The sequence below is a fragment of the Atractosteus spatula genome, chromosome 4, assembly GCF_055471065.1.
Source record: "Atractosteus spatula isolate fAtrSpa1 chromosome 4, fAtrSpa1.hap1, whole genome shotgun sequence".
Taxonomy (NCBI): domain Eukaryota; kingdom Metazoa; phylum Chordata; class Actinopteri; order Semionotiformes; family Lepisosteidae; genus Atractosteus; species Atractosteus spatula.
Genome location: NC_142709.1, coordinates 34,802,294 through 34,828,263, shown reverse-complemented (window position 1 = coordinate 34,828,263; position 25,970 = coordinate 34,802,294). Strand labels below are relative to the sequence as shown.

The window sequence follows — 25,970 nt, the reverse complement described above, 5'->3', positions numbered from 1 at the left end:
TGAGAGTGAGAGAGTTTGATAGTGCGGGGGTAAAAACTGTCTCTGAGTCTGGTAGTCCGGGCCCGAATGCTCCGGTACTGTTTTCCAGATGGTAGAGGGTCATACAGTCTGAAGCTGGGGTGTGTGGGGTCTTTGATGACGCTTAGAGCTTTCCTCAAGCACCGTCTGTCATTAATGTCCTGTATAGATGGGAGGGCAACCCCAGTGATGGACTGGGCAGTTTTCACCACCTGCTGTAGGGCTTTGCGGTCAGCAATACTGCAGTTGCCATACAGGTACCACACTGTGATGCAGCCTGTCAGTGTGCTTTCTGTAGTGCATCTGTAAAAGTTAGTGAGGATCTGGGGACATATCTTAGCCTTCTTCAACCGTCTTAGGAAGTACAGGCGCTGTTGCGCTTTCTTGATCAGACAGGTGGTGTTGAGAGACCATGTGAGGTCCTCGGTGATATGGACGCCAAGGAATTAAAAGTTACTGACCCTTTCCACTTCAGTCCCATTGATGTGGATAGGGGCATGTCCGGTTTGCAGTTTTCTGAAATCAACGATCAGCTCCTTGGTTTTGCTGACGTTGAGGGTGAGGTTGTTGTCATCACACCACGTTGTAAGGAGATTGACCTCCTCCCTCTCATCATGTATGCTGAGCACCAGAGTAGCTGGGAAAAGATGGGCATGCTAAATTTGTCACTAAGGTACATGTACAGGGCAGAAGTCATTGGGACCCACATTCAGCTGCAGACAAATATATCACATCAAGATGTGCTACTGTTTGGTGGTATTCTGGCAACATTGACAAAGATGCAAATCTGATGAGAGGTGATTTTCTATTAGCTGTGGGTCTGTGTATTAGATGTCACCCCTTTTGGAGATGCACAAATTTTGGTCTGGTCAGAAATCAGACTTTTCGCTGTCCTGCACTGCACTGAGCCAATTTGGCAAGAGGAAGTGATCTTTAAAAATAACATTAGCAAGGACGCAAAAGCGAACAAAGAACGATAATTTTCTAGTAGCTGTGGGTCTCTATATCACAATCCACCCAGTTTAAAGGAAGCACAACTTTTTTGTCATTCATGTAACTTAACCCTGTCTAGTTTTTTTTCCTAGAGGCATAGGTTAGGAAGACTTTTATTTTGAACTGTAATGAGACTAGGAAGTCAGTTCTCGTTGCCAACGTTCAACGCTATTCACAGCCTGCAGAGTCATAACTGGGTATCGTGATTTTGGTGCAACCGGAAAGGGCTTTACAGTTTTCTTTTTGAGAAAACGGTAAGTGCAGATAACACATTTCGTTTAACGTTTGTATTAAATATTTTTATAAATTTGTTTTCTATATAACGCATACGATGTAGATTAAAGTAAAAACGCAGCGGCAACGCATTGGTATTTGGCTTATAGATGACATGAGACAGTGTCCAGCACAGTTATAATCATCCGCCAACACTCGCACACTACACTATTATATTTTAAGTGCGACAATAAGAGTCGAATGGGGCAGCTTCCGATGTCCTGAATAAACTGAGCGCTTCACAGCTGTTTTTTAAACAGCCTTTGTTAAAGGGTAGACAGTCTAATTCTATCTCACTACACGAATACTCCAATAAGCGAATTGGATCACTATATTGGACCTGACTGATGCTTATTTCCACATTCCAGTCTGAATCATTTTAACTTCTAGACATTGCAGAGAAGATATAAAAAAGTCAAACAGAATGCTAGAATATATCCAAGTCTATACTGTAAAACAAATTATGTAAATCTTGTAGGATGCACTAAAATGAGTCTATTTAGAACATAGACCATTTAGTGACCATTTGTTCAATGATAAAGTTTGACCACTCAGAGTTTTTTTTTTAGAAATGAAGTCTGACCAATTGAAGTGGCTTCATGTGACTTTTCTGCTTGTCCACCAGTGTTCTGTGTCACAATCAGGTACAGTGACTGTTATGGATCAAAACATAAATTGCAAGTTAAAAGTCACCTTCTCCAGTGGTGTGCTCTTTGAACCTTGCCGATTAGCATTCTTAATTTTTTTTTCTACATACCCTGTGAGATCATGGCACATTAATACTGTGTTATCTTTTAAGAAGCTATTGTGAACTGTATATATTTTTTTAACGGCAAACCAATGAAGCAAGCCTGAGTTGATAGAGTGGATCTGTAGTGTTAAAATATCTCATGGCCCAGTGACTGAGGCCAAGCAGAATGACCATTCTCCAAAATAAAGATTTGGTTCCTCATGGATTTAACAAGGAGAGCTACTGCTCCTACATACTGTAGCTGGGAGGAATATTGGCATTTAAAAAACAAGAACATATGTTCACATGTTTAAAATTGATGTGTGGCGCATCCTAAAGGCCAAAATTAATGGTAAGAAAATGTAGTTTGGCATTTCTGTTATGCTTGGTTTTTAAAGAGGGCAGGGCCCCTTGTGTCCTGAGCACCTAACTGACCCCTGTGATGCCTCAAAGTACCGTATCTTGAAAAATGAGATGCAGAAATATACAGTAGTGATGTCCACATGGTCATTAATTTTATGACCCTTGTAAAGAGACACCAAATGATAACCACAAAATAACTAGCGAGGGATATCTTTCCTCCAGAATGCAAACTGGGTTCAACCTGTAAATACCAGTGGTATATGTGTGGGGTATACTTCTGCAGGGCACAATCTCAGTTGGTCCTTGGTGGTAGTGGTATATACAGAGTAAACAAAGCTGAGAAAAGAGAGCATTGGGATATTCAACACAACTTATTATGTTCAGAGGACTTGATCAATCAATGAGAGTTCTGTAGCAACCGGACACTCCTTCTCAGACCATCAGCAAACCACCAAATCAGCTGGTCATCAATTAGCCAGTATGCATGTCTGTGCCACACTCGTTGACACCTGTTAAGGTGGTGTATTACACAACTGTAATTTTCTATAGTAAGCAAGTCTGAGGTGTTTTTCCAAGACACTGCTGGCACGGTGCCTATGCTCCAAAACCACTCAAGTGTGCCATGGCCACTTATGACAAACCAATTAATCAAATTATAGCAAAAAACAAATATCCAAAATTGATGTACCTTTCTAAAATCATACAAGCATTTAGAGTGATACTGTAAGTGTCTTAAGAAAGTTGTATTACTATATTGTACTTAAATTGTTTTCTTTATATTGACATGCACAGAAAAGAAAAACCACCATTAACTGTGTGTTGTTCCCCTTTCAGATACGTTTCGGGTGTTTGGACCATCTGCTCCTGTTGTTGTTTTCCGTGGTGAAGACACTGTTCTACCATGTTACCTCTCACCCAACATCAGTGCTGTGAACCTAGAGATCAGGTGGTTTAGAGAGGATTACACAGCCCCTGTTTGTTTATACCGATATGGCAGGTATAATTTTAACAACCAGATCACATCCTACAGGGGGAGGGCAGAGCTTTTCCCTGAGGAATTTAAGAAATCTAATGTGTCATTAAAACTGAGAAGCGTGAGACATTCCGATCATGGACTGTATAAATGCATGGTTAAATCTCAGCAGTGGTATGAAGAAGCTAATATTTACCTGGCTGTTAGAGGTAAGTGTCCTATCATGCTTTTAAATATCATAAAGTTTATTATTATTAGTTTTTCGGTGTAGTTTCCAGGAGAATGTTAGTATTACATCAGTGATAAGTCAGTTGAATGCAGTAATATGGTTTTATACTTTATTGGCTTTACACTGTTTTTATACTGTAGCCTGACAAGGAAACTAGTTGGGTTATACTTTAAACAAATTTACCCATTTCATATGTTACACATTTTGTTGTAAAAGGGCACAGCAGCTACCATTAACATTTATGATGTTATAGCAGGTTTGAAACATGTAGTTTCAGTGAATGACAAGACTTTTTCTAGAGTTTACATCTTTTAATTATTGTTCACAGCCCTGGGGACACAACCCTCAGTTTCTCTCCTTCCATCTGGGAGGGAGCAGTCGCAGCTGCTGTGCCGAACAGAAGGATGGTACCCTGAACCTGTAGTGATCTGGACAGACAGGGATGGAAACAATGTTACTTCACTCTCCATTACTGCTGCTGAGCAGGACAGTCATGGCCTCTTCAGTGTCAGCAGCTACATCCCAGTCAATCAGGAGTCTACTGTCTTCTCCTGCATGGTTAGAAGTCCACTACCTGAACCAGACTGGGAATCTCAGCTTTATATATTTGGTGAGTTCTAAGGATTAACAGTCTCTTGACACTATTGTAGTATATAATAAAAAGGTAAGAATCATTAAATAGTACTAAGTTGCCATTCAGTTTTTTAATTTACTAAGATAGTCTTTGACTGTCCATAATTAAACATGATCATTTTCTATTATCCCTTCATACTCTCACTCATTTTCTTATGAGAGTCTTTATTATCCCCAAAAGGAAATTTGTTTTACAACTGCAGACGATATAAAGAAAACACACAAACAATACACATAAGAGTGTATAAGTAAGGTTATGTCCACAGGTATACTAGAGAACTTAACCTTGTTTGTTTTTAAATAGAGACATCTTTATCTGCTTTCTGAGGGGAGTAATTGGAATTCATTAAACTAGGGGTCTAAAGAGTTCCCTAGGATAGAATATGCTTTACACAAAACTCATAACTGATAGACATGGGACCAGCACCAGTGACTTTCTGACATACTGGAGTTTAACAGAACTTCCCATATTGTTTTTACTCCTCAGGATGAAAATTAAAGTAGTTTAAATAAAAGACTGATAAAAGACTGATAAAACATGATCAACAACAAATTACTAAACTTAAAATGTTTAAGATTCCTCTTTTTTGAAAATAGAATTGATGTTTGCCTCAAAATTTACTTGCAGGCCAGAACAGTCCCTGTATATTATAATAATAATAATAATAATAATAAAAATTAACTTTATTTAATAGCACCTTTAAAGGTGGCTTCTCAAAGCTCTTTGCAGAATGTCAACAATAATAAATAAAAAGAATACATATGTAGTGTGCTCTCACGAGGCACCAGTTCTGTAGGGGTTTGGGCATTTACTGGGACAATTATTAATTGTAGCAGTAAGTCACAAAATTGATTCTTTTAATGGCCTTAGAATCCAACCATGCGATATAACTCAAACAACGCACACACACAGGTACTAATACACGAGGATACATTTATTAATACATAAAATATGCATGTAAACCTAACAGATCTTATCGTGAGGGTTATCAGAATACAAAAGGTATATATTCAATCAGTTATGAAGAGTTACACATATCAAGAGGACATACGTTCGGTATATCATTCATTTAGACCGTTTCGTAATTGAACTTGGTTACAACTTCTACATTAGATACTCAAAACAAGTACATAACTCTTAGGAATTAAATTGATATCAACTGGTTAGGTTAACAATTGAATTCTCGAGCAGTAATGCAGTGAAGTTGAATACTCATCCAATCTCTGGGGATTCAGATCTTCTGCAGGCACAAAGAAGCAGTTGCAGGCTTGTTGCTGTCCAATCCGCGCTCTCTGGCTCCGTGCCAGGCTGTGCTGTGCGGCTTGCAATGGTGCGCTGCTGATGCTCTCTGAAGACTGGCTAGTTAGTTTTGGCTGAAACTAGCAAGAGTTTGTGCACAGGAGAAAAGATGACTGTGGGTCCCAGCAGGTTAGGAAGAAGACCGGTTCGTTCCTGATGAAGCGCTAGTTCTGAATAGTGATTCAGCTGTCCACAGTTCCGAGGCTTGCTGCTGGTGCTAACCTCGGGTGGATCCTTTGGTTACTTGTGGCAACCTCCGCTCTCGACTCTTAGAACAAAGCAAAGTTCTGGCACTCGGACACACTGGCCGTTACGTGGTTGTCCGGGCTGAGTCTCAGGATGGTCAGGAGGCGCGCTGCGAGAATGTCCTGCTCTTGGGAGCCTTTCTGCTCCTGGGCCATCCTGCCCTGGAATTGTCTCGCACCCCTGGAATTCTCCTTAGAATTCTCCTTAGAATAGTCTACTGTGTTGCCTGTTTTTACCTGGAGGAACTTCAGCTCGTTCATTGGCTGAAAGTTTCATGAACATCAGAGACCCATGTGGGTTACTCTGCCCTACCAGCTCCTGATTGGCTGATGATGAGTAACCATGCCCTCTGACCTTGCGGTTGTAAACCACTTGGATGAGGCTCTCCCTTGGAATCTTGCAGACTTTTAGGCGCCAATGGATGACCATTGATCATGATAGCCAGGCTTAGCTAAGTGCATCCCCATTTGGGAGCTGTCTCTTATCAAAAGAAAACATCTTTAAATCAGCCTGCATGAATAGCTTCTCTGTGGCTGCACCACAGAGATGAAGAGAGAGATGGGGCCTCACTGGCAAGGCACAGCAACGCTTAATTCTGTCTTATTAACAAGCATTGCCGCTACACATAAGATAAAACAATTACAATATACAGAGAAGACTGAGGATGGTGGTACTAAGAAAAGCAGAGGGGTGAAGAATGGAACCAGTTAACTAAAGGCTTTTCTAAAGAAGAAGGTTTTGAGTCTGGATTTGAATGAGTTTAGAGAAGGTGACTCTCTGATATCCTTCTGGAGAGAGTTCCAGAGCTTCGGGGCATAACAGGAGAAGGCCCTGTCACCCATACAATGTAGACGGGCTTGGGGGACAGTAAGGAGAGCAGAATTAGAAGAGCGAAGGTTGCGAGGTGGGGACTAGAACGATAATAGTTTAGACAGGTACTGAGGTGCCAAGCCATATGGAGCCTTATAGGTGAGCATGAGGATTTTAAAGTCACTATGGAATTTGACAGGAAACCAGTGCAAGGACTCCAGGATAGGAGTAATGTGATCATTTGCACTAGACCTGGTCAGGATTTTGGCTGCTGAATTTTGGACATACTGCAGTTTGTTCAAAGTAGATTTAGATACCCCAGCGAGTACAGCATTACAGTAGTCAATTCGAGAGAACACAAATGTGTTGATCACCTTTTCAGCCAAAGTTAGTGATAGCATAGGGCGTAGTCGAGTGATATTTCTGAGGTAAAAAAAGATGTTTTGACAGTATGCTGCACATGCGGGTCGAATGTTAATCCAGAATCGAATATCACCCGAAGGTTTTTCAATTTAGACTGAAGTTCAAGTACAAAACCATCTACAGATAGGGTTACAGGATTGGCTTTAAGAAATTGATGGGGGTGCCAATAAGCATGACTTCAGTCTTGTCACAGTTAAGAAGAAGGAAATTCTAATTTCCTTCATCTAATGTTTTTATGTCAAAGATGCAATTAGGTAGAATAGAGACAGCCGCATCAGTGTCAGGTTTGGTATGGATGTATATTTGAGTATCATCATCGTAAAAATGATAGCTGAGGCCATGTGATCTTAGAAGCTGACCACGTGGAAACATGTAAATTCTGAAGAGCAAGGGGCCCAGTATTGAGCCCTGAGGAACACCAGACTTAACAAGACCAATTTCAGACCTGTGCCCATGAAGAGAGACAAAGTGACAGCGATCAGTGAGGTAAGACTTGAACCATTTGAAAACAATGTCAGAAACTCCAAACAGCCCCAAGATGAGAAAGTAGGATGTCATGGTCAACAGTGTCAAAAGCAGCACTGAAATCAAGAAGGAAGAGTATAGAAAGAGAACCAGAATCAGAAGCTATTAGAAGATTGTTAGTAACTTTGACCAGGGCAGTTTCTGTGCTGTGAAGTTGATGGAAGCCAGATTGGTGGGATTCAAAAAGGTTATTTGTCATGAGGTGGTTATGTAACTGAAATGTGACAGCACGTTCTAGAATTTTTGCAAGAAAGGGTAAGTTGGAGATGGGGCGAAAATTGTTAAAGATTGTCGAAGGCCATGTTAGGCTTTTTTGGCACGAGGTAATGGCAGCAGCTTTGAGGACCATTGGTACAATGCCAGTGCTCATGGATTCGTGTATAATATTGAGGACAATAGGACAGAGAGAAGAGAAACAGGACTGAAATAAAGTGGTGGGAATGGGATCTAACATAGATGTGGTGGGTTTCATATGTGTAACTAGTTTATTGAGGGATGCTGAGTCAAGAATGAGAAGCTGAAGAGAAGGGAACCAGAAACGTTGGATGAGGAGGGAAGAGGTGTGGAAATTATATGCGTAGTGGAGAGAATGGGATGCCGGATATTGTCAATCTTGGAGCTCTTGGAGTTTTTAAAGGAGCAAAGGTGTCAAGGGTAGGTAAAAGAGCACTGTCAAGTAACTGTATTTTGTCCTCTAGAGCAGTGGTTCTCAAACTGTGGTACGCGTACCGGCAGTGGTACGCGGAGTGCCGCCAGGTGGTACGCCAAATGACCCTGGAACTGTGTCGTGCGCGCTGAAAAATCGGGACGGGTTTTCATATTTTGTATTTTAATACGTGTCGAAAACGCAGCCTACGTACTACAATACAGTGCGTGCTAATACTTCAGTGGACACAAGAGATACTCTGTAATTCTATACCACTCTATAGGAATGCATGCTACGGACGCAAGTGACCAATTGTATTTAAAAAAGCTACTGTATCTCCAGCAAATAGGGAGGAAGGAGAATGTGCGTGATTTTGGAACAATGCCAACGTTGTAAACACAGGAATGCATAGAAATACGTGCTACGAATGCTGGTAATCTTGTAAGCACAGGAAAGCGTGATAACAGAAAAATATTTAAGAACTGTTCTAAGTTAATTTGAGAAAAATACACCGAGCGTCTCTGTGTTTCGCTCCGATGCGCATAAAATAAAAACTTTAAATAAATACGGGAATAAAAACGGAAACGCTGAAAAATGCAAGCTTGCGGATTGCTAAAGCATAAAAGCCCCACACTATCTTTGAAGAACCTTATTTACCGTTGGCAAAAGAGCTGACACGTATTACAGTATGTGTGGAGAAAAAGCTGCTAAACAGCTCGACCTGCTGCCCCCCCCCCGAAAGACACAGTCACTCATAGAATTATTGAAATGAAGGATGATATCAAAAGTACGCTGATAGTGCGCGTTAAGATGAGCACATGTTTTTCACTGCAATTAGATGAGTCTGTAGTCGTTTTGGCCAATTTGCTCGTTTACGTTAGATACGAGTTTGAGGGCATGTCCCATGAGGACTTTCTGTTCTGTAAGCTGCTACCAACAGGAACTACAGAAGAGCACATATTTCAGCTTCTGAATGAATTTATCGAAGAGAATGGCATCGACTGGATAAAATGTGTGGGAGTTTGTACAGATGGTGCTAGAGCGATGACAAGCCGACATAACGGTGTAGTTGCACGAATTAGAGAGGTTGCACTAGAAATTAATGGACGCATTGCAACATCCACCGCGAGACCTTTGCCGTCAAGAAAATGCCTGACGATTTAAAATCTGTTAGACTCTGTTGTGAATTGTATCAAGGCTCGAAAAATTAGGCGCTATATCAAATAAAGTTTATTATTATAATGATATTTATTATATGTATGTGTGAGTGTGTGTGCACGCGCACTCATGTTGGTCATTGAGAATTTCTGGGGTTCCTTTGAGAAGATGACTTGTAGGTGGTACTTGGATGCTTTGGTTGGATCAGGGGTGGTACTTGGTCCAAAAAGTTTGAGAACCACTGCTCTAGAGGGTCAGAGGCCAGAGAAACAAGATAAGGAGGACAGAACAGAATTTGCAAACCTTGGGTGATCAATTGATCACCAGTTGCGGAAATTTACAGATCGTGGGGGGGAAGTGTTAGAAACAGGTAATTCCAGATTGAAAAGAATAGCTAAGTGGTCAGAGAGACCTAGATCAAGGGGAGAGCAGTGGGAGACAAAAGAATCATTTGCAATAATTAAATCTAAGGTGTGTCCTTTGTTATATGTAGGGGTACAAACAAACTGTGCAAGATCAAAACATCCCAATAGAGAAAGGAAGTTTTTAACAAGACTGGAAGACCTTGAGTCAAAGTGTATATTGAAGTCCCCTAGAAAAAGGATCCTTTTAAACTTAAGCAAACTCACCTAAGAAGGCTTCACTGGGTTTGGGTGGTCTATAAACTGTGCCAATGATAGTAGATTGGGAGATAGAAACATTTAAAATAAGACATTCAAAAGAAGAGGGAGGAGGTATGGTAATAGACTTAAATTGTAGAAAAGGTTGTATAAATATACTGTACACCTGAAGAAGGCTCCATGGCCGAAACGTTGTGTTCTCTTTCTTCTTTTTTTCAGCATGGAATAAACCTATTACTTGTTCCTAAATATACTGTATTTATCTACCATTTCCAATCGTTCTCCCCTGATGTAGGTTTGAGTGGGGTCTGAGAGGGTTCTTCCTGAAATCGATTGCCATGTCTTTGGTCTTGGAAACATTCAACTTCAAACAGTCTTGAGTGGTGATAACTCCTACCTACAGTCATTTGTATACAGAACAACAGATAAGGGAGACAATACACATCCTTGGGGGGAACCAGTGGAAGAATACAGCCTGTTAGACAAAGCATTGTTTCCTCTGAGTTCTCTCTGTAAGGAAATCAGTTACTCAGCTGACAGTTCAGTGTACGGTAAGGGAGCCTGTGTTTTTTCAGTGGGAGGCAGAGCCTTACAATGTGCCAAAAGTCTAAAATGTCACGAACAGTTCTTTCCGGGCCCTATGCAGATGACACGATTTGGAAGGGAGTGAGGAAACGCTAGGAAAAAGTCATGCAGGAGAGGGTATGGAGACAGGGGGCATGTCCAAGGGGTGCAGGTGTCCAGGGGCAGTGAGTCCGGGGCGAACAATCCATGAAGAAATCCAAATGAGTAATCCAAGACAGGAGAGTAAGTCCACTGCCAGAAGATCCATCCGAGGGAATCAAAACCATGAACCGGGTCAGGAGTGGCAGGAGGGGATCAGGAACAGAAGGTTAAAACCATGACAGAGCCAGACGCAGCAGGACCCCGGGCTCTCACGAAGCGGAATTCAATGAGGAGCCTTGAGTGACGTCTGCGTCTGGCTTTTAAGGAGGAACTGAAATAGGGAACAGGTGTGGGTAAATGGGAGAAAACAAGGAAGGGCTGGAGCGCCCTTAAGAGGAGGAGTAGCGATCGTGACTTAAAATGATTGATATTGCTGTCAAAACACCTTCTTTATTTCTGTTCTTTTCTGTTTTGTCCATTTGTGTGTGAGGAGAATTACGCAGTATATTAAACCAACAAAAAATACTTTTTTACTTGAATAAAATCAATTGTAATATATAAGTTCAAGTAGGTAGCTGTGTCTGCATGTGTTGGCTGCAGAGGAATAGGTAAGGGATTATTCCATACTGAAAAGAAGACACAATGTTTCAGCTGTGGAGCCTTCTTCAGGTTTGAGGGAGAGAGGAAAAAAGAGAATTAAAGTATTGGCTACACTTAAAAAACAGCAAACAAAATTCCTACCACCACAAAGCCGAGACGAGAGCTGAGCCCAAAACAGGCCACCCCGAGCCAGCTGGTCCTGAGGCTCACTGACCCAAGCAACACCGACACTAACCAGCATCAGGAGAGCACTGCTAAAGCACCACAACTCAGACTCAACCACATCACAGCACAGATCAAAGAGCAATTTCTTACACACTCGGACACACACAAACACAACATAAACTGGAATGCTACAGAGCCCTAAACAGACAATACACACTAGCCGAATATTTGATTAAGATAAGAAACAGCAAAAAAGAAACAGACCCTGACAAAGTACAGGCTTAGTGACCACAGCCTAGCCATAGAAAGCAGGTGACACAGGCAGACTTGGCTCCCCAGAGAGGACAGGCTGTGCTCCCACTGCCAGCGGGGAGAATTAGAGACAGAGGTGCACTTCCTACTGCACTGTGACAGATATTCTGGGATTAGAGAAACATTCTTCCCTAAATTCAGAAATCTAATCCCAGAGTTCCCACACCTGCCAGAAGGTGGTGTGAAGTCAAGAGAGGTGAAGCGATGTGTGAAGTCAAAACCTGCAAATGAGTGTCGGAAGGAAACAAGTCTGTCGTTGAGAGAAGGGGGAAGGTATGATCCTAGTTTCAGGATAATTTTAGTTTCAGATGTCTTTCTGCAACAGGAGTTCCGAAACTACTCTGTGAGGAGCCAGACAAAGAGATCAGATCATGAGTCCGGGAGTTCCTAACTTGGGTGATGGTCCTATTTTTGGCTCAGGAGAGGGCCAGACATAGATAGAGATAGAGGTTTATAATAATAATAATAATAATAATTGCTTACACCTTTATAGCGCTTTTCTGGACACTCCACTCAAAGCGCTTTACAGGTAATGGTGACTCCCCTCCATCACCACCAATGTGCAGCATCCACCTGGATTAAATGAACCTTTTATTTCTTCTTTTGTTTTGTGGGATCTATTACTAATCTAAGATGAACATTTTCTTATGATCCTCCAGAATGTGGACACGTATGTACAAATGTATATATTTTGAAAGGTTTCATTTTTGTGTGCTACCACATACAAACTATTTTTTTATCATTTAGGACCAAATTATGTGTATCATTGGGATTTGTTAGATGATGTTATGAGAAAGACTGTGCTGGTGTTTCTAACAGATTTTGATGTCTATATATCTTGTGTTGATGGTGGTTTAGGGAACCCATGCAACTAGTGTTTAAATGAAAACGTTACTGTTACAGAAACGGAAACAGACTTTGAAAAATGTATGCTGGAGGCTTGTTATAAATTTTATATTTGAATTATTTATATATATTTTAAAATATATAATTTAAATAACTAAATATGCATGTGCCATTTTGGAAGATTTAGAAAAGAGATAAGATGGGATCACTTTATTAGCCATATACAATTTCTTGCATTACGAATTTGTCTTTTCACATACCCCAGCTTGCTCTCCACGAGACACAGGCAGGGTGAGAGAAGCTTGGGGTCAGAGCGCAGGGTCAGCTAGTTAAACGGTGCCCCTGGAGCAGCTGGGGTTAAGGGCCTTGCTCAGGGGCCCAACAGAGTAGGATTCCTCTGTAGGCCATGGGATTTGAACTGGCAACTTTCTAGCCACAGGCACAGATCCACAGTGCCTCCACTCCGAGGAGTTAGTGCTTTCTGCAGTAACTCCTGTCTTGTCAAAAACTTGTCTTTTTGATCCATTTGAGCTTTTCATGATGAAAATGACAAGAGTGCATGTAGATTATTAGTGGATCTTGACAACTAAGTAATGGTGTGTTGATAGGTATATATGAGGGCACCAGGACAGACATTTTAACATAATTTATTTTCTTGTCTTTAGTAAATGTCTGAGGCTGAGATTTTCTCTAATGTATAAATTCTTTCGACTTTAATTATGAAGACGTTTCCTGCAGAGGAAACTAGTGAAGTAAGTTACCACACATTGCATGGTACATCTGCTGGGCTTTTTCAGAACTAAGCTGGGTGCTGTACATAGATAAAGCTGATAAAGGTTTCACATGTTATTATCATCTCTGACAGTAGTTTGCGGTTGACCCCACTCTTAAACAACGCGGCTCAAGAGATCTGAACACATTAAAACATGTGATACTGGATGGAGCAGGAAGCTTTAAAACAGCTACTAAAACCCAATCGCCAACTTGTACTATGAGACGTACCTAATTTTGACTCTAGGTGGTGAATACTTATGCAATCAGTTATTTTCTATTTTATATGAATAAATAATTCAAGAGGATCCATAGATTGTTGTTTTCATTTTGACATTGAGAGTTGTCAAACAATGGCAAAAAATCCCAACTAAATACATTATGATTCCACATTGTAACAGTGAAATGTGAAACAAGTCCCAGGTGGTGAGTGCTATTTATAACCACTGTATATACAAAACATTCCTTTAATTACACCCCCTGAAGAAACGTAGGGATCACAGTTCAGTGAAGGTTTGAGATGAGGGTTAATTTGTGAGGAAAATGGCCATGTGTGGAGAACACTGGTAGAAGACACACTCAGAGTGCACCCCCACAGCGACTTACTGTGGATTTATCCCGATTTACAGCGAGATTTATAGGCCACGTACAGCCATGGTCACCATTACCATAAATGGGGGCTTATGAGTGACTATTACCAATCCTATTGGAATCATAGAAAACATTTCCACTTGTGGCCCATGGGATAATGTTATTATCAGCAGTTGTCTGTTTTTGAATCACACTCAAACCAGGTCAGGAGCCCAAGCCAGTGTTAGATTTCTACATTTCTGAACCCTTCACCGGTGAGCTTACTAATTTTCACCTGCTGTATCTATAATAATGGTGACCTTTAATGGGCTCTAGTGGCAGTTTGGCTGATAAAACAGGAATGTCAGAGAATGGTCGGCCACAGTGGTGCTCTTCAAATGTCACTGACTTACTATCAAAACTAATATTTGAGGTACAAACCGGTAGTAAATCTTACAGTATGCCCCTTGTTAGGAACTATATGATGTGGATGTGGTATCTGAAGGTCTCACATAACCAGCTGGGTATTGCTGAGTGCAGGGCCGGCCCTGGGCAAAGGAAACTGGGCAACTGCCTAGGGCCCTGAGGCCACCGGAGGGCCCCCCTCCGTGTACAATTCAACATGTTGTTACAAATGGGGAGTTACGAAACTAAATCGAGTGGTTTAGTCAATATGTTAAAAAAATATTCAAAACCCCAACTTGTACATGATTTCTTATGATTATTACCCGAGTGGCTGGTATAACTAGAGGCCCGTGAATTCTTTATTCTCTGGCATAGTTTTGTTGATAATCCTATAATAATCCAGGCACCCTAAGCAGGAAAGACATTTGTAACTGAGGTATCTTTTACCCATGAAACCCAAGTTCTCTAAAAATACAGAAAAGCACACTTCCTCTAACAAGGTTTGAATACTTAGCTCCAGTCAGGTTTGATTTGGATGATCAAGAAGTAGGGGCTCTCGCCTGGCACAAGCTTCAATTCCCAGCTCCTTTGGTCTCCTTTCTCTTCTCCATGCTCTCCTTGTTTCTTTCTTCTTCCCCCCCTTTTCCTTCCTCTGTGCTCTTAATATGATCTTATATTGTCTCTGTGCTTCTTCTTGCCAATCATTAATCCACAACTTGCCTAGGCATACTTAGATAAACTTTACTATTGTTTCTGCTCAATGGACACTCACAGACCTCATCAAAACTCCTCTCTGCTTTAAAATTAGAAGTGTCTCCTCTCTGCTTTGAAGTTAGAAGTGTTTACTCTTCCCAGTGTCACAAACTTTATCTTAAATCAGACACTTCTCAGTCACCCAAAGCTGTAACAATATTTTTTTTAATCGGTACTTTCAAATGTGAATGAAAAATTCCCTGTGTGCCTCTTTCTGTTGCTTTCTGTTGATTGTGCTAATGGAAGCCCAATCAAAAATGACCAGTAATAATCAAATACGTGATATGTTTCTAAAGCGCAGAAAGGAAGAGCAGGCTAAGCCAAATAAAGTCATTGCAAAAATGCATAATATATAATAATGTTAGAAATTTGTATTTCAATTGGATTTGAGTCTGTCAGATCCATGTAACTAGAGAACGGTAGACATGCCACATTTTCTAGCCAGATAATACTACTTTCTAGAGTAGAGTAGTTTATTGCTATACAGTATATACACATGCATTGGAATTCTTAATCGCGCTGATCTCTCAGGACATACACAGTACAACAGACAACACTACACAATGTAGACAACAATAAATATGTTGTGGACAATAAATATGTAGTAGTGAGACAAAAAAACATGGTAGACCATGCAAAATGTGTTTATTGCAGATGTGTATTGAGGCACTGCAGTTAGCTGTTAGAAGCTGTTCCTGAGTCTAGCGATCCGTGCTTTAACAGCGCAGTACCGCTTGCTAGAGTGCAGGGGGAGAACAGTTTGTGGCCGGGACGGTTGAGATCCTGAATGATGGATTGGGATTTACTGCGAGAGCGGATGGTGTGGATCTCACCGATTGATGGTAAATCGTATCTTATAATCCTCTGTGCTGTTGCCACAACCCTTTGTAGTCCATCTCTGTCATGCATGGTTGTGCTGCTGTACCACACAGTGAGGACACTTTCTATCGTGCTGCGGTTGAACTTCTTTTTACAAAGGTTTCAGTGCAGTACTTTGAAGGTTATGATTTGCTATAATTTTGAAGTAAATCTTAACCAAGGTTCATCGTTATTGTTATAAATGTTAAAATATGTTATCTTTATAAAAAGTGTTCTTTCTGTTCTTATTATTTATTAAAGTTATTATGTGTTCTTCACAGCTGGTTAATAACAGTTTTGTAGTTATATAATTAATACACAGTATATTAGTTGTTCTAAACAGTAAATTAAATTTTGGGGTGGGAGCTGTTATTAGTAGTATATGTACAAATTCAGATCTGTAGGGGCCCTTTTCCAGGATCTTGCTTAGGGCCCCCAGAGCGCTAGGGCCAACTAACTTACTGTACCTCTACTGTGGGCTAATGTACCTCTGTTGTTTCCCAGGTGACAGTTTCTCAGCACACAGTGGATTCATGCTGGCTTTCCTTTTGACACCAGTTGCCTCTGTTGTAGCAGTGGTACTTCTGGTAATCCATTGGAAGAAAATGAATGGTATGTACTCGTGTCTGTTTATAATGTAACCGCTGTAGTGGTAGCAGTATTAGCTGAACATGCTGACAGACTAAACAACTACCAGTTGGCAGGTGATGTGTTTGTGTAGATTGGGTATGTAAAATAGGAGTTTCTCAGTTCTCACTGTAATCCTTGGCCTGCCTGGAGCTGCTCATATGAGAAAGAAGTCTCTTGGCTGATATTGATTGCTGATCCTTTAAGTATCAGCTAGTATGTAAAAAGGCAAACAGCTGCTGAATCCCAACACTAAACTCAGCTCGACTGAAAACCTGTTGACACATTGGCACCCCAGGGCTAGCATGGGGACCCTTGGAATAAATTGGGTTATTCTGACTTTCCAAAGTGGGCAAAGTGACTTACGTGTCGGCATGTTCACGTCACACCTCAAAACTTACAGATGTGACAGGGTCTATTATATATAGCAAGTGGGTATTTTGCAATTTTGTCCAAATTATTCTTTAACAGAAACAGTCCTGAAACTGAAATACATAGGAATAATGCACTCCATTGTGTTTGTTAAAATAACATCACACGTGATGTTGAATAGATGAGGTTACAGTAGTTCAGGTGGGTAGCTGCGTCAACATACAGTACGTAGGCTGCAAAGGGACAAGTAAAGGTTTATTCCATGGTGAAAAGAGAAGAAAGGAAACACAATGTTTTGGCTTTGGAGCCTTTTTTGGATGTGAGCCTTCACAGCCATAAAATTGAGTTTCGTTTTTTCTCTTTTCAGCATGGAATAAACCTTTAACTTGTTCCTCGATTAGGTTACTATTGAATTATGGAGAATTTCAGAATTAAAACAGTAAATCAGTTGAGAAATATTAAGAATGTGTGAATGTGTGTTTCTCAATATGGTCATGAGAAATTCTAGTGAATCTAATTTTACATTTTTGGAAATTTTTGTGAATAAAATGTGTGTATTATTAATCAAATAGTTAAAACATTTCCAAAATGTGCATAGCCATCCATAATGTCATAATGTAAGCCTGTTCAATGCCCAGAATTCTGGACATAAGATCCAATGGGAACCTTACATTTCTCCCTGTTTGGGGAGCACTTCACACCACGTAAACTCAGACTCAAGCAGGATTCAGCTCAGAAGCTTTTGTACTATAGGAGCCTTATGTTTACAAACAGGACTAGGTAATTTAAACGTTTATATTTGTGTTCAGATATTTATATGAAACATCACATTAAGAGACTTATAAAGGCGACTGTATTCCTCTTATTTATGTACCTAACTTTGCCTTAAATTGACCTGTTTTCAATTTCATCACTACAAAAGATTGTGAAACAGCTGATCTTGACTACACTTGATAACTAAATTTGTTAACTGCTTTGTCTGCACATGCTTTCAGTGCAGAAAGGTAAGTAGATTATGATAAAAAGAATAGGTACAAAAATTGACAAGCTATATTGAGAATTAGTTTGGAAACAGTGTATGGTGTTATACAAAAACAGAAGAGGCATACTATGTTTTTTTTTTCAAATATTGTGATTATAATACTAGTTGAGGAGTGGGAAACTTGGTATTTAAACTTTTAAACATACAGTACAGATGTTTGTGTATTTATTTAAAGGAGATATTACCAAGGAGTTTGTGTTTGTTTCATTATTCTTTAAAGATAATCCACTCCTTTTCTCCTTGCCTGTTTCATATTCTTATCTAAATATAACAGGAAAAGCAGTTTTCTAGTGTAATGAAATGTGCTGATGGCAGTAATTTGTTTCCCTCCCTGTGTTTCTTTACAGAAAATGAGAGACTTGTGGAATATAAAGGCAAGTAAATGATAATTATTGTCTGCAGCTGCTCTGTGTTCTTCTGAAGAAATCAACATCTTAAACACTGTTAAAATTCTAATAATAATTAAAATCATAAGTGTAATATCTTAAACAATGGTGTGACGTAAGATAGGTTTTGCTAAATCAGTTTTCAGAACTTGGATCTTTGAGTGTGATAAATATTTAAGAAGTATTTTCTTGTCCACAGCTATTCCTGTACTGCGTAGAGAACTTGGTAAGTGATGTTTTAAAACAAAGAAAAAACACAAATGTATCGTGTATCGTTGTGTAATGATATCTGCTGTAGTTCTAAAAACCTGTTTGCATAGGTATTTTTGTGTAGGAATTTCATAGATTTTTATAGTAAGCAATGATACAGCTAAGTACAGTATGTGTTGTTAAGGTTGAGGGCTCATACTGTAAATGGGAAGTTATAGGTATAAATGAGTACGGTGCAGCTATTTTATTCCCAAGCAAGCTGCTTCACTCATAAAATGCCTGTCTGTATAAATGGGTAGAAATATAAGTAGCCCAGGGCTAATATAGCCTTAGTACAAATTAATTGAGCCTCACTTACCATTTTATTTTCATACTTTGGCATGTTTTCATAGCATTCCAGTGGCAGATTAGAAGATATTTTGCACTTTTTGTTCTTCAGTTGTTTTCAGGGGCCAATTAACCTACTGGAGCACCTGGAAAAAAAACCATGAAAGTGGGAAACACATACAAACTCCACACAGATTGCACCCCAGGTTTGGAATTTTGAGCCAGGGCCCCAGCATTGCAAGACTGCTAAGCACTGCGCCACCACCAACATTCAATATCATTAACACTACTAACAATCATATCCATGTAATTACATTGAAATGAGGGAAATCTTTAGTTGTTCTAAACTGAACAGAATTCTGCACTGGACTAGTTCATAAATACATGGGATTGTTTTGTGTTTGTTTGCACTGACATACTTAAGAAATACTCCACGTTAATGACATCAATGTTATTTCTATACTGTTTGTGAGTGTGGTCAGCTGGCAGGATGATGTTATGACACAGCACTGAGCTGGTGAAGTGCCTCAGTATGTACTGTCCAGCAGGCTAAGGAGTCCACTTGGTCCTGGTTAATGCAAGCGGAAAGGCAAGAGCTTGGGCTGAGCTGTGCAGGCAGACAGAAGAGGGGTGAAACAAGTAATGCACTGTGCACGCAGAAAATGGACAAAACAGAGAGACATTGTGCAGGTAGACGGAAGATGGATGAAATGGAGAATGCACGTTGTAGTCTGGCTGAAGATACGATACAACTGAGCAGGGAACAGGGAAGCTGCAAAGTCCCGCAGGTCTAGCTGGTTGCTGTGAAGTGCAGCAGCTATGGAACAGAGGGGGATCCAGCTGCTGTGCCGTTTCACCATGAGACTGGGCTCAGGTAGTTGGACTGATTCAGACAGATTCCTTGTTGTTCTGACGAGCTCTTTAGCGCAAGGAGCACTTCCCTTAGTAGGAAGCTCAATAACAGAATGTGTGCTTATGAACAGAGCCGAGTTTAAGTTATCCTGGAGCTGATGAGATAATTACCTGTTAAGTGGAGGCAGGTATCACGGGCATTTTGCCCTACCAAGTTCTCATGGCACTGGGAAGTGAGAACAGTTTTATATCAGTGTAAAAATGGATGATTTTGTTTGTGGAGAAATGCCATTGAGTAGAGCATTTTTGTATTGGCAAAAGTCTGAATAGTCTGAAAAGTTTTTAATGTAATTGGCAAATTGTATTAGGGTCTGAATCATTACTATTGATTGGGAAGCCTAAAACTCATCCCAACAGTACACAGTACACTTCTTACAAGTGCCCAGTTAGAGGTAAGCTTTTTCCTACTTGTTAACCACTACTCGATCCGTGTGCAACATTACATTGAACTCCCATGGGTTTTAAATCAAGGCTCAGTCTTTTATTAGGGACTTTATCAAAGCTTTCTGGTGATCTAATATATAGATATAGATAAATAATGCTGAATGCTTTAGTTTCATCTGCTATTCCTTTTCAGTGAAAAATTCTGGCAAGCAGGATGTTTCCTTTTTAAATTCATCTGGACTCTCATAAAATGTATTTTTTCAAGAATTCTTCTTTTGTAATTATGTAACACTCACTATCAACTTCAAAATTTTCATTGTGACAAAAAAGACTGGTTGATCTATAGTTTTCTGTTTTTGTTCTGTCAACCTTTTTTCTAACTAGTGTAACATTTGCAATTTTCCAGTCTCAGGGTAAGGAATCTTAGCCCATTGCTCTTTTGGATCTTATATTATTAATTTAAATTTTGACTGTGTTTAAAAGCTAGTTAAAATTGCATATGACACAAAAATAGGGGGATTAGCAAGTCCAGAAATAGCTAACAAAAGGGAAAGAATTAAGGGAATTATAAAAATATAGTCAATTTCATGGATTGGGCAGACAACATGTGCAATATGAAGTAGTTCAGGTGGGTAGCTGCGTCAGCATGCGTAGGCTGCAAAGAAACAAGTAATAGGTTTATTCTATGCTGAAAAGAGAAGAAAACACAATGTTTCCGCTCCACGGCAGAAACGTTGCGTTTTCTTTCTTCTCTTTTCAGCATGGAATAAACCTATTTCTTATACATGTGCAATATATTGTACTTCTCATTCACAATCAATCACAAATATAAATTACATGCAAATCAAATATACCAGTTTTGTGTTGATACAAAAACCTAGCCATACAGCATGACTTGCTGTTAATATTTGGGCTAGGCGTTAGTAAGAGACAGAGCATGTATGTGTACTTCAGAAAATAACAATGTAAAGAGTTACAAAAAGAACCTGTGCTACATGGACCAGTTTAACTAACCTGAGAATTTTACTGTGAAACGTGCAACACTTCTACAATTTTTTAAGTTACAAACTACAGTTGTGACACTCTGTTGGGTGTGCCATAACAGGATAACTTTTAAAATAGTCGGGTTCAGGACAACAAAACAATATCAAACAGCAAAACAGAAGATCCTTTTTGAGCTTTTATAGTCTTCTGTTCTTTACAGTCATAACTGGAGTACAAAGATGCTTGCCAGTTTTCCAAACTGTTTTCTCAAGACTTCTCACAAAATGTAGTCTCTCACTCTCTGAAAGAAACATTCCTCCAAAAATCTCAAAGCCTAAGGACAACCCAACATCTCAAGAACAGTCCTTTCTCCTGTGATTTTGCATACAGAGGTTCTTCCCTCTGTTTCCAGGCAGCAGATGTCATTGATCATGTCATTGGTATTTAATTTCTTACCGGACCATTTGTCTTCCCACAACTGGTCAGGTGACTGAGATCAGCAGCAGCTCATTCCCCAGAGGTCTGATGAAAGTGTTCCAGACAAGGCCGCCATCTTCATACAGTTAACAAAACCCTCCTCCTTCTGCTAGCGACTTCTGTGTAACTCTAATATTTGTCCTGAATAGAAGCCCGATTATGCTCATTGGAAATGTAGGACTGTATGCAATGAAGTTCTTATAATAATCTTCTTGTATCTTTACAGGTGCAGAGAGACCTATCCCTAAATCAGGTCTGTACCCTGTATGGATAACAGCTGCTAATGCTTCGATCCCTGTTATTAGCACTGAAAATTATGTCTTTTTTTAGTCCAAAATGTAAAATCTTCAGAAATCTTATAATTGTCCTGAAGTTTAGTTTCAGTTGAAATCTGTTCTGAAGCAAAACGTTTTAACATTCTCTGTTAATGTAGGCACTTTAGAATATGTCTCAGTTTGGTTTAACTGATACATAGCTAAATAAATATGTTTAATACTTTCTGTGTTTGCGTTCTAGAACGACAGTGGGTGCGCAGTGCAGCAGGCAAGTCTTTCTGTTGATAATAAATGCATGATATAGTCTATCGCAGAGTTACTTCAAGTAATGCTGGTCTCCATCTGTACAGCTGGTGCAACTGAGATAAAGCAGTGAGCCATGCTCAAACTGACACCAGGACCAGTTTTTTACAAAAGCCAATTCACCTACTAACAGGTCTTAGTGGGACGAAAGCAGAGCACCCAGAGGAAACTCATGCAAGCACAGAGAGAACATGCAAACACCACACCAACAGCTCCTCAGGAATTGAACCCAAGAGGCTAATACTGTGTGCCATTCTGCCACCCTTTTGTTACAGTGGATACGGTTACTACTAAACTAATACATTTTGAAAAAGCCTGTCACTAATTTGGCCTCCAGCTGGACTGACTGCACTTAAGCATACAACTAGGTGACAAAACAGCTCAAAGGGGTGGACGTACTGTATCCCACGCCAAAGTGTGGCTCATCCAGCCATTTCCAGAAAGATATTTTCCCCACTAAAACCCTTGACACCTGAAAGCTTTTTTTATGTTTCACTGATACAGGGGCTAGATATGTAGTTTGGCGTGTATATTTTTAATTTGTTGAGAATAGACAGAGGGGGAGAAAAGTATCCTGTAATATCACTATTTTAGGTTTAAATGCTTTCATATGTCCCTTAAATTTCCTAATTGGTGCCTGATCTGTTAAAAGTGTTGGGCTTTACTCCTGACTCAGCTGTTTCTGTTTCACTATCACATTCTTCACTCTAACCTCCCTCCTGTCTGCAGGTTCCTGTCACCTCACACTGGACCCTAACACAGTACACTGCCTGCTGTCTCTGTCTGAAGGGAACAGAAAGGTGACAAGGGGAGAGAAGCAGCCATATCCTGATCACCTGGAGAGATTTGACTTCTGGCAACAAGTGCTGTGCAGTGAGGGACTGACTGGGCGCTGTTACTGGGAGGCTGAGTGGAGTGGAGACTGGGCATATATTGGAGTGACATATAAAGGAATCAAGAGGAAAGGAGAGGGTGATGACACTCACCTTGGGCACAATGACAAGTCTTGGTGTTTGCAGCGCTGGGGTTCAAGTAGTTCAGCTTGGCACAATAACAGTAAGACTGACATAACTGTGCCACTCACCAAAAAAACAGGAGTTTATCTGGACTGGCCAGTCAGCACACTGTCATTTTACAGTGTCTCTTCTGAAATAATGATCCACCTGCACACTTTCCACACTGTTTTCACGGAGCCCCTCTACCCGGGGTTTAGAGTTGTTGGTCTTGGCTCCAATATGTCTTTGTGTCAGCTGGAATAGCCTGCTGTGCCCTTCAGGAATTCTTCTGTCCTCTGCCTGTTATTATGGAGAGGTGAGGGACTTCAGTGAGCTCTGTGGAACAAGTGATGTTATTGATTATGTGTTTCACATATTCTCTCACGGGTTTTCCTTTCTCTCTGACACACCCAGTACACGACATGGTATATATAATATCTAGAAAGTACTGTATGAGATGACCTTCAGCAACAGTTACAGCTGCAGCAGATTGCTGTATTGAATCCACTGGATGTTCATCGTATCTGGAATCTTACAGCCAATGGCAGTTGGCATGCGGTTTGAGTAACAGTACCTTATTAATATATTGTTTTTAGTGCTATACCACAAGGTTGGGCACTATTTAATAATAATAATTCCTTACACTTATATAGCGCTTTTCTGGACACTCCATTCAAAGCGCTTTACAGGTAACAGGGACTCTACTCCACCACCAGCAATGTGCAGCCCCACCTGGATGATGTGACGGCAGCCATAGTGCGCCAGAACACTCACCACACACCAGCTATCAGTGGGGAGAACAAAGTAATGAAGCCAATTCATAGATGGGGATTATTAATTCAATTCAGTTTATTTTAATGTAGCGCCTTTCACAACAAGGTTGCCCCAAGGCACCTAACAAAGCCGTGTGACAATACATGTCATTACAATACAGAAAGTGAAAAAGCCAGAAGACATGGAGGAGAGGAACCAAAAACTCCTCTGCAAGGAGAAAAAAAACCTCTAGGGGTCCAAGGTCAAGTGGCTGCCCAACCCCTCTGGTCATGTTAACATTATACAATTCTAAAAACAAGTACTAAATGTGGAGTATTACTGTAAGTCTTCCATCATGTCCATCTATGTGCCAGTACTCCATGCAGATCTCGGTAGACCTGCAAATCCTCCTAAACGATAGCTGTATTCGCAATGTCCCTCTTGGATCCATGGCAGTGATACAGCATGCAACTCAGATGGTGTGGAGAGGTGAATAGGATAGTTTGGTCAGAACAGATGTATCTGCCTTGCAGGCCAACACTGAGACACACAGTGGCATGTACAGCAGCACCAGCAGCCAGCAGCTATAGTTGCAACGAGCTATGATGTAAATTGTGAGTAGGCTAGGCTGAAGTAATAGGTTTTCAGCCTGGATTTAATTCCTGAGATTGACTCGGCATCCTGTACTTAGGCTGGCAGACTGTTCCATAAACTAGGGGCCCTGCAGCTAAAGGCTTTACCCCCAGCTGTTTTTTTATTAATATGTGAAATAAGAAGAAGACCTGCGTTTTGTGATCTAAGTAGGAGACTTGGATTGTATACATTGATCAGCTCCATTAAATAGACAGATGCCTGACCTCTGAGAGCCTTATAAGTAAGTGAAAGCATTATTAAAGTAAAAGATTATTGGGAGGCCATGATTGGTAAGGGCCAACAGCAGATTTGGCCAGGACATCGGGGTTACACCCCTACTCTTTTTGAGAAACACCCTGGGATTTCTAATGACCACAGAGAGTCAGGACCTCGGTTTTACATCTCATCCAAAGGCACCTTTTTACAGTACAGTGTCCCGGTCACTATACTGGGGCATTAGGATCCACACAGACTGCAGGGTGAGTGCCCCCTACTGGCCCCACTAACTCCTCTTCCAGCAGCAACCTTGGTTTTTCCCAGGAGGTCTCCCATCCAGGTACTGACAAGGCTCTCATCTGTTTGGTTTCAGTGGGTTGCCAGCTATGAGTTGCAGGGAGATATGGCTGCTAGCCTTTTGCCTTACTTTATATGTGACACTTGTGTTCTGCTACTTTACAATAATGTTATTTGCAGTTATCTTGTGCTGGTCACATCAGAATATTTTGGCTTTGACTGTTATTGTATGTATATGCATATTGTTAAAAATAATTGAAATAAATGTATTAAAAAAACTAGTTGTTTGAAACAAAGTGTATCATGAAACTACTGAGTGTGGCCAAGGTCTCACTATATAAGGTTGTATACCTGGTCTTGTTTGGTCAGTTTGTGAAAGCTGCTGTTACATTTGGGTTTATTTACTGTGTATAGATTCTGGGTTTTTTGGTGGTTATGTATTAACTGGGTCAGACAAGAGTGGTCTTGTCCATCATAGCTTAATAAAGAATGGTTTCATTGTGTGTCTGTTGCATAAATAAAAAGATGGTCATCTTGTTTATTGGATTGCCTGTTGCGTATCTTGTATGACAAACTGATTTTCCAGATATAAAATGGTCCATCAATTAACGTTACATAATCAATACTTAAAACTCTCTTACTCCTCTTTAACCTCTTGTAAAAAGCGGACATAAACAGAACTATTGTCTTGACTCCACGTGGCACAGAGTTTAGACTTCAGGTGTTGAAAACAGTAATTATAACTATAACAGTTCAGGTGGGTACACCTGAAGAAGGCTCCATGGCCGAAAAGTTGTGTTTTCTTGCTTCTTTTTTTCAGCATGGAATAAACCTATTACGTGTTCCTTTGCATACAGTAACTATAACAGGCCATGTTTCCCCTACAGCTTA

The 25,970-nt window shown here is 40.3% G+C and overlaps 1 protein-coding gene across 1 annotated transcript; it reads left to right on the top strand.

Annotated features, from left to right (window-relative positions):
* The first annotated feature begins 1,148 nt into the window (after nt 1-1,148).
* Nucleotides 1,149-25,620, top strand: LOC148836285 (butyrophilin subfamily 1 member A1-like). The gene is made up of 10 exons (XM_088913429.1): nt 1,149-1,265; nt 1,854-1,928; nt 3,212-3,559; nt 3,908-4,189; nt 16,391-16,498; nt 18,275-18,301; nt 18,513-18,539; nt 21,834-21,860; nt 22,124-22,150; nt 22,915-25,620. Exons 2-10 carry the CDS (start codon nt 1,856-1,858, stop codon nt 23,442-23,444), a joined length of 1,449 nt encoding a protein of 482 aa, XP_088769555.1. The 5' UTR covers nt 1,149-1,265; nt 1,854-1,855; the 3' UTR covers nt 23,445-25,620.
* Nucleotides 25,621-25,970: the final 350 nt, after the last annotated feature.